This window comes from Nuphar pumila, chromosome 15 (genome assembly GCF_984573655.1).
Source record: "Nuphar pumila chromosome 15, dmNupPumi1.hap1.1, whole genome shotgun sequence".
In the NCBI taxonomy this organism is placed as follows: domain Eukaryota; kingdom Viridiplantae; phylum Streptophyta; class Magnoliopsida; order Nymphaeales; family Nymphaeaceae; genus Nuphar; species Nuphar pumila.
The window spans coordinates 64991188-65008121 of NC_143263.1; the positions used below are offsets into that span (position 1 = coordinate 64991188).

General features: G+C 37.7%; 1 protein-coding gene across 1 annotated transcript; it reads left to right on the top strand.

Moving 5' to 3' along the window:
• The first annotated feature begins 239 nt into the window (after positions 1-239).
• Positions 240-16900, top strand: LOC149815477 (ras-related protein RABB1c). The gene is made up of 7 exons (XM_089989543.1): positions 240-390; positions 1658-1754; positions 2648-2787; positions 14760-14842; positions 14978-15182; positions 15355-15423; positions 16587-16900. Exons 2-7 carry the CDS (start codon positions 1709-1711, stop codon positions 16671-16673), a joined length of 630 nt encoding a protein of 209 aa, XP_089845669.1. The 5' UTR covers positions 240-390; positions 1658-1708; the 3' UTR covers positions 16674-16900.
• Positions 16901-16934: the final 34 nt, after the last annotated feature.

Consider the following 16934-nt stretch of genomic DNA (forward strand, 5'->3'; position numbering starts at 1 on the left):
TTTTTAGCATAAAAGGTTTCTCTAATCCATTCCCAAAAGCCATGGTAATTATATTTAAGATTGACGTTCTTTTCTTTTTCTCTAGAAACAGGTAAAAGTTAACAAGACGGTAGAATTATTCTTTTCCACAGTTTTCTTCATTTAGGCCCTGTTTGGAAACTAGGAGCTGGTTATTACATCAGATAAACAAAATCCCTCTCCTGTCTGCGTCTCCATCAAAAGTCAAAACCCGTCTCCAAGAAGCGTAAGCAACAACCAGACCCTCTCTCTCTCTCTCTCTAGTCGGTTCTTCACCAAGCTCATACAGTTAGATTGAAGCAGTACCTGATTCGTTCAGGGATTTGGCAACGTCTCTGTGACCTTCTTGCTGCCCGTCCTGCTAAATAATAGGTTCTCTCTCTCTCTCGTTGTTTATTCTTTTTCTGGATTCATTTCATATTTGTCGCTATCTCGGAAGAAACGATGAGCTGCTATTTACTTGGATGGGATTCGATCATTTAAATCTTTTAGCACTTGGGATTGGGTTTCAATGATTGGAGGGCGAAGATGTTAGAAACGTCGAGCTTGAATGGTTTAATTCTGTAATTTCTTAGTTGGGTTTTGATTACGAACAGTACATAATCTTCTTTAAGGTGGGTTTCAGAAAGTGATGTTCTCTTCCTTCACTAATCTCTTTTGGGTCATTCGAAATTAAGAATTTTTTTGAGGTGGGTAGCCATCATAGGGAGAGAAATTAGAAGATTTCATCTTCTGTTGGGATGGCCGCAATTATTTTAATGGGTGTCAGTATATTTTATATTTTCTCTCGTCGGTTTTCATCCATCTTACTAATATTTATAAGATACCAAGGCTAGGTTAAAACTTTCCTATTTGTCTGATCATTGAGAAAATACTTATTGGATTCTCTATGAAGTCATGAACTAAAAAAAAATAGATGGAAGAGAATGAAGAAAAAGGATTTTTCTTGAAACCAACTTTGGAATCTAAAGAAAACGGTAGAATAAGGCATTTGGACTGGAAACCATAAATGTTTGCGGAAGCAACATGGACGGCAGCCATATATATCTCCTCCACAATCAAGAAATGGTTGTTCTGTTATCATCCCTAACTTAATGACTACACAAACTCTCCACCACCGCCAACTGACTTGTGTACATATTGAGACAATTCAATACTAGCTCATCCAGTTCAGTTTAGTTTGAGGCAGATTATTGAAGATATAGTGATCTTCATGTACCATTGCGCCACATTTGCGGTTTATGACTTGTTCATGTAGTTCTATATGACTCTGATTAAGAATTCCTCTAATGGTTTGGACACAGGTCTCAGGTAGACTCTGTCTCTGGGTTCTTGAAAGTCCATGCATTTTGTTATTTCATTATTACGCTTCACTAACTTTGTCTACGGGCACTGTACTTCCCTCTGGCTTTCCTATTTTACACCATGTGAGAACTGAGGCGTGACTGGCTAATGGGTCCTGAACTTTGAATTTGAACATGCTCATATTTTATCATCTGCACAATAGTATAGTTACTTAGTTACTTGATACACTTTCGGGTTTTTTAAGGAATTTGTTGCTCTATTGATTTTTACTCAGGATATGCAAATGTTCTCTTGCCTGGGTTTTTAATCTTTTCTGCTTTTTATTTATTTGCAGGTTGGTAGCTTGACAAGTTGAAAACTTTTAAGGCTTAGAACCTGAACAACCATGTCATACGCGTATTTATTCAAGTACATAATCATTGGAGATACTGGTGAGTGCTTTTCTTTCCAATTTCTTCTGGTAAAGCATATTTCAATATGCAAGATGGCTTGATCATGCCACCTCTTTTCAGCTCTGAATTTTTAAATTCCGGTGTTGTCTGGTGTTCTAGATGTGTTTCTTGGTACCTTTTTTCTTTTGATTGCTGGGAAGCTGCCTTTTTGTCAATGTTTGAACTAGAAATTTTATGGTTGGTGATTTCATCTCCCCTTTTTTATGCACATCGTTTTCAGTTTTTCTCTTTTGGAATCTCAATTCGGGTACTCTTTTATTTGGTATTCATTTGATACAAATTTTCTATTGCTATTCTTCTATTTCGTCTGCAACTGCTATTCTTTATGCTACAGAGCCTACAGTTTAATTCCATTAGTGGCAAACTTCTTGATGGGAATTTGACAGTTTGTTGGTCATCCTTTTATTTAAAAGTTGAAACCATGAAAAAGCAAAACAAACTGAGATAGATTTCTCTAGGTAGCATAAATCGTTTCATATGACTTATTGTCATGAGCTCTGTACCAAATTTATTCGGACTCACCAGATTCGTTCAGGATGGGAACTCTCCATCTCACTCAAAGTGCCTTCTGGTTCACAAAATGGGGCATCAAAATTTAATACTGTGTAAGGTTATGTGATTGTATGTTGTTCTTAGGCCTTCATGCAAACCCGCTTTGCTGAGTCTTTTATGTGGCTTTAGCTTTTGTTTTCTCATTGTTTCATCCTGTTGTGTGTGATTTTATGCATGAATCTAACAATGTGAGGATGATTTTTTCAAAAATTGTTTTGTTTCATGTTATGATTCCTCCCTTCATGTGGTTAATGTAGTGATATTGCTTTTATTTGTTGCATTCTGGTTGGTTGAGAATTGTTTATTTTGTGTTCTTATAGGAGTAGGAAAATCGTGCCTTCTCCTGCAATTTACGGACAAGCGCTTCCAACCTGTGCATGACTTAACTATTGGTGTTGAGTTCGGTGCTCGGATGATAACAGTTGACAATAAGCCACTCAAGCTCCAGATATGGGACACAGTAAGTTTATAGTTTCAATTGCTTACTAGTGAGTCTTTGGAGGTTTTCTGATGGGAAACCTGTAGGTATTTCTCTTTATCATTGCTTCTAACTTCAGCATGTCGTATGCTTCTTTAATTTGTTGATTGAAACTTGCAATTTGTCCTCCTTTACTAGTATTGTTGGCAACTATTTATTGGTAGGTTTCTTATAAAGGAAAAAACAGCTAGTTTTTTGTATTTGCTTTAAAATTAAGTGATTTCAATTTGCAGACCAAAGTTAAGTGCCTCTTTGGATGGTACTTTTCCAAAGAATATTTTGACAAGTTCATTTTGAAACCAAATTTATTGAGAAAAAGTTTTTAAAAACTAAATTTTGTATTCGACAGTGTTTGGGTGACAAAATTGTTTCCTATTCACATATTGTAACGTGGAGTAGAAGTCAGCATTGTTGAAGCTGCCCCTTTAAGGCATGGGCTTATGATAGAAAGTATAGAACTCAGCATTGGAGAAACTGAGTGTGAGTGACAACATCAAGTGGGGGATGTGACCTGTGTGAGAAAATCTCAGACCTCAACAACATGGATATGAAAACTAGATCTCAGACCTTAATGACATGGATGTGCAAACCATCATATGCAGTTTCTTGTGCTCCTTGATCTAGCCATGATCTGCAGATGCTCATGCCCATCCAGAGGGAAAGGGAAAAGATAAGACCACAAGTTGTCTAAGGACTCTAAACTATTGTGCCAAGCAACAATATTGAGTCATCTACTCTAGCGAGAAAAGGGAAGGTAACAGACAATGCCCCATGTTACACTCCTCACCTTCACACCATCATAAGCATTTGTATAGGACTTACTTGCTTTGGGTTGGATCTAAAGAAATAAGATCCGGTTTGGGATCAAATGCTTGTAAGAGGGTATAAATAGAAGTCTTGCATTGTAATCATTTTTCCATGATCACAATTAATGAAAAATAGCCCTTCTTTTGGGTTTTGGGCGGCTGCTTTACCTCGAATTGAAGCATTTCACTTCATCTTTCTCTCTTCATTTTCTCTGTTCTTGCACAATTGTCGTTACGACCCTGAGGGTTGTAACAAGTGGTATCAGAGCAGAATGACTTGTGCGAAAGAGATGACAATTTGGGATCATCCACATTCTGAGAGTTGGAATCACGGTTGTGGATTATGCTCATTAAAATGAAGGTCACGAGGATGGATGCAAACATGAAGGAAATTGAAACCCTTATAGAGAAGATTTTAGTTCTTTATGGATTTGTGAAAGAATGGCTCACTACTAGAATCGAGCCATTGGAGTGTGCACATCTTGGGATCATAAACACAACATTAGAAGATCTCCATTGGACCTTCACCCAAGGTTGTAAGTATCGTATCATAACCTGTATCAGTCGGGCCCAAAATAAGATACATATCGTAAAAAATAATAAATTAAAAAAAAAAAAAGATTCTAAAAAACATAACACATGAAACAATGATGAAATGCACAAAATGCAACTATAAAATTACATATGAAGCATTTATGTCTCTATGAGTTGCATAAGACATCATCAAACTTCAACTATCTCACAAGAACAATGCAAAATATTAAATATCTTGTAATTAAGAACGTGCCACAAGACTCATACTTTCATATTACATAAACAAAAATATTATGACAATAGTTGCACTTGATTTTCAATCGGTTTTCACTCATTACTTAAGTGCTCCATTGTCATGTCGGATCATCTGATGTCATCTTTGTTGGATGAGTGTGGAGCCTGATTTCTACCTTGATATAAATCTTTATTAGCGGGGGGTTGGCAGCACCTCCGAGATAAAAAAATGGAGAGTATTTTTGTAATTTTACTCATAATATTTTTTACCTTAACCTATTTTTTTAGTTAAAAATGGTGAAAATGTACTTTTTTACCTTAACCCACTTCTTTGGGTAAAAAAATGGTGGAAATGCACTCTTACTAGACGAAATCATGAAATCTCTCTCCCCGGCCAAAAGATTGGCCCCCAAAACGGTCTCACGGCTCTTAGGGTGCATGGGAAGCTCTTCAATATGTTCTATACGAATGAGGGTTTCGGCTCTCAAGAGCTCTTTAAAACTCCAAAACATAAAAGCACAGTTTTGCCCATTTTTAAGTCTGTAGGCACCGTATCGTACGATACATGAAATACACATACAATACACACCCGTATCAAAATACAGGTGTGTATCGTATTGATCTATGATACAATAAATATTGTAGTGTACCGTATCGTATCATACGGTACGATACAAACAGCATTGCCTTCACTGACGTGCCCGTTATGGAACTTGAAGCATCCATACCGCTACTCGAGCATAGTTGCAAAAAATTCGCAACAAAGTTGTTAATATATGAGAACGAGTAGTATGCTGCATGAAAACGGGAATTGGAGTACAGAATTGCACGAAGGGCTGCAAATCTAATGTTCGAAATGGCAAATCTTGCATCGTTTTTCGTTGCCCCCCCCTGTGAATTGTGCAACCATGGATCGTTTGTTGATCGAAGAAAATCTGGGTGCCTTTTTTGAGATTTCAAGCGTTGGTTTTCATGATGCTAAGGCAAACCATCAAGTGTTTGACAGAATGCTCCTTCACCATGCTGAACCTAAAGGCAATGAATTCTTGGTAGACATGAAGCCCGAGTTCTGCAGTCAGATCCCTCTTGACATGACCCAAGATGAGAGGTCCATCATCAAGATTCCAATGAGAAGGACATGCATCTTCTTCTCAAAAAGCTGGCTCAATCCTAAACAGAACACTATCCTAGTTTTGGACGAGGGGCAGCTCACTTGTTAGCATACTATTGAACTTGATGGATTGAAGGGCTCAACCAAGATGGCTTTCGACCCATGAGGCAAAAGAATAGGACTTGGATGTGAACCAGTTTTATCTCTTGTGACAATTCTAGTGGAGAATTATTATGTGTGGTGTTGTATGGTGTACATAGAGAAAATGTTCGAGAAGATGTACCTAAGAGATGCACATTCATGGATAGACATGATGCTTGGATATGCAAAATTGGATGATACGGAGCTTACCATTTCACTATTCAATACGATTTTGCATTGCAACAATGGCTTGCGGGATATGAGAATGCCACTCAAATGAGACGTAGAGATTTAGATGGTGCAAGCCAACTGTTTGGTGGAATGCCTCACAACCACAGAAAGTACCCCAACAGGTTATACACTCTCAGCCAGGTATGCAAATTTTAACCTCTTGGGATTCCCTTGCAGAATATATAATGAAATTTCTCTGCAAAGTCTTTGTTTAGTTCGAAGTCCCATGGTGTGTACATGCAAACTGTTTGAAGAAACACCACACTGGCGTAGCAGTAACCACCAACTGCTTGAAGAGGAGCCCACTGAATAAGGGAATCAAATTATATCTCAATGGAATTTAATTAGGACTAAGGGTACAAGCTAAACCAATCCAGGAGATCACCCTCACAGTGGCTGATGAGGAACTAAGGCATCACATCTGTCTCTTTACACTAACTTTGACTTGCTTATTAGCTCTTGAACCTGTAACAGGATGCACAAGGGATGGTCAGTCAAAGGCTCTGACTATGGTTCAGGTTGCCACTCAGTCGGACACTGCTGATGGTAATTCAGTAGCTGGGCTACCTGAAACTACAACTGGCCTGATGAGTCCCTTCTCTTTGGAAACAATTACTCAGCATTGGAAAATGAGGGACACCAACAAATTGCCCATGCATGATGTCGTTGGTCTGGCAATAGGCACATTCAGGAAACTTAAGGCAAATGAGGTGTTAAGAGTCCAGATGACACTTGAACTGGTTTCAAATTTTATCGATTTTTTTAACATGGGGAAAGGATGTTGCTTGGGTGATCAGGCTGGCATTGGTGACATAAGTGTGTCAATGGCACCGGATATTAACTATTGCTGCTGTGAGAATGTTCAGCAAAGAACAAGTTTTCTTGGGAGTCCAAGAGAAGGAACCAATGAAACTTCAAATGACATTTGATGTTACAAGTAAAACTCTTGTAGCGAGAGGTTATTTTGTTCTTCAAGTTGCAAGAAACAAGGGGCTTGATGTAACAATTTATTCAATCTTTGGATGATGGTTGTTGCAGTCGGTAGTATGAATCAACCATATACACCATATCTGCTGCTAGGCAACTTGCTAAGTCTGTCTGGAATTGGCTTGTCTGCCTTTGCCATAAAAAAATAGACTTATTTCAGCAAGGTGTGGACCTACCCAATTACAACAGGCAGACTGTGGAGGTGACATGCACCTTCATTGTAATAACAACAAAAGTTTTAGGGTGGAAGTGTATAGAAGCAGTTCAGGAACAAATTTTCATGAAGTTGAAAGTGATCCCACCAACCTTAGTGTTCAAGATTTAGAAGGTGAAAATTTCATCCGAATCTACAGTGTTAAAGGAAACTCATCTAAGTATTCAATGGCCAAATGGAACCCTTTATGGTGTTGTGAATTTATATGTACTTACTGGTTCATGCATCAACGACTATGCTGACAAAGTGAAAGTAATTGCTAAAAGAGCAAATAAAATGTCTGACCCTAAGGACACAGTGAATGATGCCTTTATTTCTGAACTCTCTAGTGGCAATCCTCTTCAAAGGGATTGGAATTCTGTGAATTGCTCTAACCTATTTTGCTCCTCATTTAGTGATATCTCCCCAGCAAAAACTGATATTGAATTATTTTGAAGTGAGCTTCAGGACAGAAAGGGTGCTAGCTCTCTTGGTTATGGATGACTTAGTTTTAGGAACTTTGTTGATGTGGATAAAATGTTAAGAAATTGTGTTCCACCCTGTGATCAACCAAGTTCAGATATTATAAATGAGCATGCCAATGCTTCACCTTCTTTTAATTATGTTTTTGAAGACAATGTGCAAGAAAGAGCCATAAAAGAATTTAAACTGCAAGAGAAAGTAGTTAGCAAACTGGTGAAGTCCCTTGAGCACATAGCTGTACCTACTGAATTACAGTCTTAGTAAGGCCAGAAAAAATGATGATCGTGAAGGGGTAGCAATGAGAATGATTGATGTGGACAGAAGTGAATGGTTTATAGGACTTCAATGGGAAGAACACATGAAGAAGCCACTCCAAAAGCGAGCATCTGCAGAAGATGAAATGAAATGGGGATCTTCGAAACACGAGCTTTGATTAACAAGAGCAAGTGTCAAGAATGACACTAAAGCATAACCCTTAAAAAGGGTATAACTGGAAACAAAATAAAAATAAAAATGTATTCTTTATTGATATGAAAAACCAATTGCTTAAGAAGCATTGGAGAAAAATACAAGAGGGGCTGCACCCCTTTATATACACAGCTGAAAGAGGACTCAATAGAGCTGTTGGGCACAGTCCAACAGCTCTATTGCTAGTCAAGTCTGGACAGGACTTGACTAGCAACAGTCATTCTAGTTCAAACTGAACTAGATGACATAAAGACAAAAAATAAAAATAAAGGAAAAAAAATACAGAAAAGAAAGAAATTAAAAATGTATTTATATATATATATATAATAATATAATATTATTATATATACATATATGTACAGTTTTACATTTTAACACTCCCCCTCAAACTTACGGTACAATGAGCGAAAGTTTGTCTAAGAGAAAGTGAAATCGGGGAGCAGCGAGAGGCTTTGTAAAGAGGTCTGCTAACTGATATTCTGAAGTGACATATGGCAGATCAATTATCCCGTGTAGATATTCCTCTCTGACGTAGTGACAATCCATTTCGATGTGTTTGGTGCGTTCGTGGAATGTTCTGTTACTGGCAATGTAGATCGCACTTTTGTTGTCACAACACATTTGTGAAGCCTTTGTTGCTTCAACTCCCATGTCAGCAAGCAGTCGTCGGAGCCAAACTACTTCCATGGTCGTGGTTGCCATGGCTCTGTATTCAGCTTCGGTGGATGAGAGAGATACCTTCTGCTGCTTTTTACACCTCCACGAGATTAATGATTCCCCTAAAAAGACACAAAAGCCAGTGGTTGAGTGTCTGTTATTGGGATCACCTCCCCAATCAGCATCAGTATATGCAATTAAATCAAGAGAAGAGGAGGAAGATAAGAAAAGTCCTCGTGAAAGAGAGGACTTGATGTATCTGATAATACGCATGACTGCTCCCATATGAACAGAAGTAGGAGCATGTTGAAATTGACTTGCTGTATGAACAGCATGTGCTATATCTGGTCTGGTAATGGATAGATAGGAAAGTGCCCCGACAAGCTGTCTGTAAGGAGTAGGGTCTGCAAGAAGTTCTCCATCATCAATCTTCATTTTAACATTAACAACTTCTGGAGTGTCAACTTTCTTATCATCAGTAATACCAGACCTGAAAACAATATCAAAAGCAAATTTAGTCTGAGATAATAAATATCCTCTAGGAGAATAAGCAACTTCAATGCCTAAAAAATATCTCAACAAGCCCAAATCAGTCATTTTAAAATGAGATTTAAGAAGTGTTTTGATTGTTTCAACTCCCTGTTTATCGCTTCCGGTGATGATCATATCATCCACATAGAGAAGAAGCACAATGATCCCTGCATCAGAATTCTTAATAAACAAAGCAGTGTCAGTTAAACAGAATTGAAAACCAATATCAATCATAACACGACTAAACCTATCATACCAAGCTTTTGGTGCTTGTTTAAGTCCATAAAGAGCTTTTTCTAAGCGAAGGACTTTACCCTTAGGAATACTTAGACCAGGAGGGGGTTCCATATATACTTCTTCAACTAGCTTTCCATTTAAAAAAGCATTTTTGACATCCATTTGAAAAATAGACCATTTTTTGATAGAAGCTAAGGCAATAAGGTTCGGACAGTAGTCATACGAGCCACCGGAGCAAAGGTTTCTTCATAATCAATCCCATATTCTTGGGCATAACCTTTGGCTACTAAACGGGCTTTATATCTTTCAAGAGTACCATCACTCTTGGTTTTAATTTTATAAACCCATCGACATCCTATAGTTTTCTTTCCTGGAGGAAGACCTTGAATATTCCATGTAGAAGCCTTTTCAAGTGCATCTAATTCAACTTTCATGGCTTCTATCCATTTGATATCATTTTTTGCTTGAAAATATGTGGATGGTTCTTCATATGAGTGAATTAATGCAATAACTGCCCTATATGTGGGTGAGAAAGACTCGTATGATACAAACTTTTCTGGAGGCCTCGAGATTCGGGATGATTGTCTAGTTGGAATGTTAGAATATTTCTCAAGTGCACATGGAGTATTAGACTCTTGTCGCCTGGAATATTGAATACTAGTATCTCTATGAACTTCTTCATTTTCAACATTAAGATCAATAATTCTTGGATCATCATCAAAGTTACAATCAAGGTCATATTCATCAGATGTTGATGTTAGATCTAGCAAAAAGGAGTACTCAGTGACGTCTTTTAATTTTCTAAAATCAAAGAAGCTCTCCTTTTCAAGAAAGGAAACATTTCTAGACACATATAGTTTATTATTTTTGAAGTCAAAACATCTATAACCTTTCTGGTTTTCAGCATATCCTAAAAAGGCACAGGGAATCGCACGAGGGGAAAGTTTATCATTTTTGTCAGTAAATATGAAACATTTGCACCCAAATATTCTTAATCTAGAGTAGTCTGGAGAAATGTTCATAAGTTTTTCAATGGGAGTGATATTTTGTAACGAAGAAGATGGCATCCTATTAATGAGATAGGTGGCAGTTAAGACAGCTTCTGCCCAAAAGTCTTTAGGGACTTGATTTGCTATTAATAAAGTTCTAGTAGTTTCTATAATATGACGATGTTTTCGTTCTGCCAGTCCATTTTGTTGAGGTGTATAAGGACAAGATCTTTGATGTGTGATGCCATGCAATTTAAGATAATTTTGAAAATCTGTGGATAAAAACTCTCCCCCTGAATCTGTGCGAAAAATAGTAATATCATTTTGAAATTTGTTTTTAACCATATTATGAAAAGTTTGAAAGTATGAAAATACTTCAGACTTATGTTTGAGAAAGTACATCCACGTATGTCGGGAGAAATCATCGACAAAAATAACATAGTAAACAAATCCTCCTTTAGAAATTACTGGTGCAGGACCCCAAACATCCGAGTGTATTAATTCAAGTGGTCTTGAAGAGAAACAGGTTCTGTTCTGAAATGGTAATCTTTTCATTTTGCCGAGAATACAATCTTTACAATCAAATGATTCAGAGTTACAAAATTTCCCTAGATTTGGAAAATGTTGGATTTTGGCTATATGTGGGTGACCAAGTCTCTTATGCCACAGTTCCAACTCTATTTTTTGAATATTATAACAAAAAGCTTTCTTCGGCATTTCCAAAAAATCCATGTAATAGAGTCCTCCTTCTCTATGGCCTTCTCCAATCAGCTTGCCTGACTGGCGATCCTGTACCCAGCAACCATGAGAAGAAAAAGAAATATTACACCCATAATCAGAAATTTGAGATACAGATAAAAGATTTAAATTTAATTTGGGAACATGTCTAATTTCTGGAATAAAAATTTTTTTTGTTTTATAAATTTTTTCAAAATCTCCTATTCCTTCTATTTCAAGAGAAGTCCCATCAGCAGTAAAGACCTTTGACACACTTGTTTTATTTTTAACACATTTGGATAGACTTTGATTATTTGGGGTCATATGAAAAGATGCACCAGAGTCAAGAAGCCAAGAAATTTTACCTAAATCAGAAAAAGATGAGGCTGCTGCGCCGGTTGAAGCTTCAGATGAGGAAGAGGCACCTTTGATGAGAGGCTGAAGGATCTCCATTAGTTGGGCCAGGGAAACTGGTGCATCCTGATCTTTAGGCTCCGATCCAGCAATTGCAGCTCTTTTTTCTCTCAGCTCCTTAAGTTTGGGACATTGTGGCCTGTAGTGTCCCGGTTCATGACAGTGATGACAAATAACTTTCTTCTTATCATAGTCACCATTTTGTCGGTTAAAGTGAGGAGGCCTATATGATCGAACATGATTCCCTGGTCTAGACACGGCTAAAACGGAATCATCTTCAATTTTTAAAGAACCTTTCCGGAGACGATTTTCTTCCATTGTTAACTCTTCAATAGTTTCAACAATAGAAGGAATTTTTCCCCGGTGAAGTAGGGCCGATTTAGTGGTTTCAAATTCCGGCCTTAATCCAGTGATAAACTGGTAAAAATGTTCAACATCGAGTTGTTTCTGACGAAGCTCGATGTCTTCGGCACAATGCCACTTTGGTTCTAAAAGGGAAAGTTCTTCCCAAAGTTCGGACAACCCATTGTAATATTCACGAATAGTTTTGTCTCCTTGTGTCATCATTCGAACTTTTTCTTGGAGGTTGCACACGTGTGCAATATCTTTAAGGGAATACATATTCTTAAGGTATTCCCATGCCTTATCGGCATGATCAAATTTGGCAAGACTTGAGCATTTTTTAATGTCAACGCTATTGATAAGCCATGACATTATCTTCGCATGAGATATTCTCCATTCTTTCCATTTCTTCTCGTATGAGGCAATAGCTTTGATTTTCTCTTCTTCCGATAGAGGGACGTCTTTATCTCCCTCCTTTTTAGTAAGAGATAGCTTAGGTTCCGAATCGGAACCATCCACAATCCCCCATAAGCCTTTTCCCCATATATGGTGCTTCATGATTGAAGCCCATGTTACATAGTTCGTATCGCTTAGTTTCATAGGCATGATGGTGACTTTATCATTGTCATCCATCGATTACAAGGAGAGAAAGAATAGGGATAGAAGAGAAACAAGAAGGAAAATGAGAAAGAAAGAAAAAAAAAAACAATACAACAAGATGTGAAATCTTCTCCAATGAAGTGATAAAACACTTCTCTTCAAGTGGCGAACACTTTTGCAAACGGGCACGGAAACCGAAGCAGCTTTTCCTCAAGATTTAGTACTTCCGCGGCTTTGATACCATGAAATGAAATGGGGATCTTCGAAACACGAGCTTTGATTAACAAGAGCAAGTGTCAAGAATGACACTAAAGCATAACCCTTAAAAAGGGTATAACTGGAAACAAAATAAAAATAAAAATGTATTCTTTATTGATATGAAAAACCAATTGCTTAAGAAGCATCGGAGAAAAATACAAGAGGGGCTGCACCCCTTTATATACACAGCTGAAAGAGGACTCAATAGAGCTGTTGGGCACAGTCCAACAGCTCTATTTAGAGCTGTTGTAAGAGCTGTTGGACTGTATCAGTCCAACAGCTCTATTGCTAGTCAAGTCTGGACAGGACTTGACTAGCAACAGTCATTCTAGTTCAAACTGAACTAGATGACATAAAGACAAAAAATAAAAATAAAGGAAAAAAAATACAGAAAAGAAAGAAATTAAAAATGTATTTATATATATATATATATATATATAATATAATATTATTATATATACATATATGTACAGTTTTACATTTTAACAGAAGATGGTGATGATGACATTGAATTTGATAGAAGACAGATTGCCTCTATAGATGAATTTTTTGCACTAGGGTGCCCGTTGGGAAAACCCTGGCCCACGGCCCGCCCGTTAGGCCCGTGGGCCGGGTCGGCCCGGTTCAGGCCAAGCTTAGACCTAACTTATAGGCCTAAGCCTGGACTGTGACGGGCTGGACCGGGCCAGGCCGGACCGGACCGATGCTCACCCCTGAGGAAGATACTGCCCCTGTGTCACAAAGCTATGATGGCACCTGAGTTTACCTCTTAGAGGCTTTGAACAATGTTTAAAAATGCAGCTTGACTCTACTAAGGCATGGGAAAAATGGCTAAGGAGCTGGGAAAAACTGCAATATGTTTTGGTTCAACATGACAATGGAAGGTAGCATTCACAAATGGCACAATGATGGCTCTTTAGCAATTTTTGCTGCAGCAGAAACCATTAAAAGATTCAAGTATACAAAGAAACTATATTAGCACACTTTCCACAGTTCTCACCTTGGGGAGAAGGGGGGGTGGGGGGTTAAAGGGGTGGGGAATGTTACACTCCTCACCTTCACACCATCATATGCATTTGTATAGGACTTACTTGCTTTAGGTTGGGTCTAAAGAAATAAGATCCGGTTCGGGATCAAATGCTTTTAGGGGCGTATAGATAGAAGTCGTGCATTGTAATCATTTTTCCATGATCACAGTTAATGAGAAATACCCCTTCTTTTGGGTTTTGGGAGGCTGCTTCACCTCGAATTGAAGCATTTCACTTCATCTTTCTCTCTCCATTTTCTCCTTCTTGCACAAATGCCATTACAACCCCAAGGGCCATAACAGCCCAGGAGGTGGTGCTGGACAATGGGAGTATGTTATGGTGTTGAGGTGAATCTGCTATGGTAAGTGGTAGTACCAAACAGTGGAGACCACCTGTGGTGCAGGGAGGGTGCTGAGCAATGAGTTTATATCATGGCTCCGAGAAGGGCATCCGGGTATGGGTAGATGGAGGTGACACACAGCAGAGGCTGGTGGTGACGGGAGGGTGCTGGTGATGTGCAGGTGTGAGGAAGTAGATGAGGGAAAAAGGAAGAGCCAAAGAGTGTGACCCCAAAAATTAAACAAGGCTTTGAAAACTGGGTTTTGAAAAAAATAACCAAGAACTGTTTTTTTCAAAAGTGTGTTGGCATCACAAAAAATGTTTTGAAATACGTTTTCTTATAACTTTGTCACTTGAACACATGGAAAATAGTATTTTCTTAAAGAATAGTTTCCACGACTTCGTTTTGTGTGTCATCCAAATGGCCCCTAATTCTTTTGCTTCTAGAGAAATTGAAGGTAGATGTTCATTCAGCCATTTTATGCATATCTTTCAAGCCCGAGTACCATGGTAGAAATGGAAAGAAATTTCACTTCTGAACTGCAAAATCTTTTCTGGGAAGATCTATTGTTTCCTTTCAACAGGATTAGATGCATGTAGGTATTTTCCGTTTGGTGAAGGTTAACTGTTATTGTGGTTGTGCTGTTATTACAGGCTGGGCAAGAATCTTTCAGATCAATTACTAGATCTTATTATAGAGGAGCAGCTGGTGCACTCTTAGTGTATGATATTACAAGGTAATGCTATGGTATTTCTTTCTATTTATGAAAAGTAAGCTCTAAAACAAGTTTCTCTCATGTACTTTATGTGATAAGAACATTAGAGTACAGAAGCATTCCAAAACTTAATCCTTCTTTATCCCCTTCCTTTAGGAGAGAAACTTTTAACCATCTGGCAAGTTGGTTGGAGGATGCAAGGCAACACGCAAATGCAAATATGTCAATCATGCTGATCGGTAACAAATGTGATCTTGCTCACAGAAGAGCTGTCAGCACTGAAGAAGGCAAACAGTTTGCAAAGGAGCATGGATTGATATTTATGGAAGCATCTGCAAAAACTGCTCAGAATGTTGAAGAGGTCATACATTTTTTTCATGCCGAATTTCATTCTCTTGGATTCACCCATTTATGTGTTGATTTCTTTGTTGAGTCTTTCTGCAAATACACCCCATTAACAGATCTCTCTCTCTCTCTCTCTCTCTCTCTCTCTCTCTCTCTCTCTCTCTCTCTCTCTCTCTCTCTCTCTCCAGGCCTTTATTAGTACAGCGGCCACTATTTACAAAAAGATACAAGAGGGCGTCTTTGATGTTTCCAATGAGGTGAGTTAAAATCTCTCTGTTGGTGCAGTGCACTGGATTTCATTGTCAAATCTTTAGCTTGGCTGAGTATGGTTCAACCGAAGAGAAAACCTAACCTTCCATAATGGGGAATCGTCTGCAGTTTTTGAAAGGCTTATAGTGATATAACGGTTTTAAATTGGATGATTAGTAGGAAGCATATTTTGCCTATTGAGTGGGCCAGATCTTAATCTTCTGCATGGTTCTCTATGGATACAGAATACAATGGCATGTGGTAGTTGTGTACTTTCCTATTTTATTGTCACGTTTTGAAATGGCTCGAATTATATAGTCTTGCTATAAGTTAGTTTTCATGGATTTCTCTGTACATAACTTAGGGTTAAAAAGCAGTAAAAGCATTTTGGTTGATATAAAATACCTAATGCTCTGGGCATATCCTGGTACCGGGTCTGGCATATTTTCCTAATTTTCTGATAAAACATAAATAAGACACGTTTGGAAAAATCTGATGTTAGAGAAATGTTAGGAACCGTTAATGATGATGACCATATTCCAGAAAAATGATATTTTTTAGATGACAAATAGACAAATATCTAAAATTGTATCATTTAATTATTAGGACATTGTTTTTCCCATTGAAGTTTCATCTTGATTTGTGGAAGTGATGGAGTTTGTTATGATGCTTTGAAGATAGGATATTGTGCATGTTGGCCTAGTACATTTTTAGATTTTACATATATGTAATGATAGGGTCCTTTAGGAGCACCTACTGATAGAAATCATGTGTGCGCGTTGCATCTTCTCATCAGACCTCATAGATGTGTTCAGCATATTTTATTTGATAGGAATCATACTTTGGCCCATGTTTTTTGGACATAAAAATATAATTTTTCAAGTCATGAAATTTTGGTACATTGTGGACTGTTGATTTTTGAAGATCTTAAAAAACCTACATGTACATCATATCATATGATCCAAAACTTGTCATCTACTAAAAAATGTATGTAGGTCATATATGTGGGGTTTTATTGATCGAAAAAATTCAAAATTTTGAAAAATTATGGTTTTTTATTAGGTGGGTGTAGGTATTCCCAGAGTTCACACACACGGTTCTAATTTTATTGATTTTGTATGTTTATAACTTATAAGGCGTCTAAGTCTTTGGATTCTTGTCTTATTTTTAGTCGTATGGAATTAAAGTCGGATATGGAGGGATTCCTGCAAGTGGGAGGGATGGTGCTGTTTCACAAAGTGGGGGCTGCTGTGGTTGACCGCCATTTCATAAACGTACTTCACAGTTTTTTTTGTTTTGATCTTGCTGTCTAAATTGAATCAGCAGCTTCTTTTTAGTTAAGAACTCATTGTAACATCCTTAGCTTTGCTTTTTGTGCATTTGACAATAAATTTGTAAGCTCCATCTGTTCAATTGTATTGCACAGACAGACTAGAAGACCATTTATGTTGCCATTTATCCAAATGAAGTTATTTTGTGTGGTAATCAAGCTTGCTGAAAATTGTGTAGATTAGCTGAA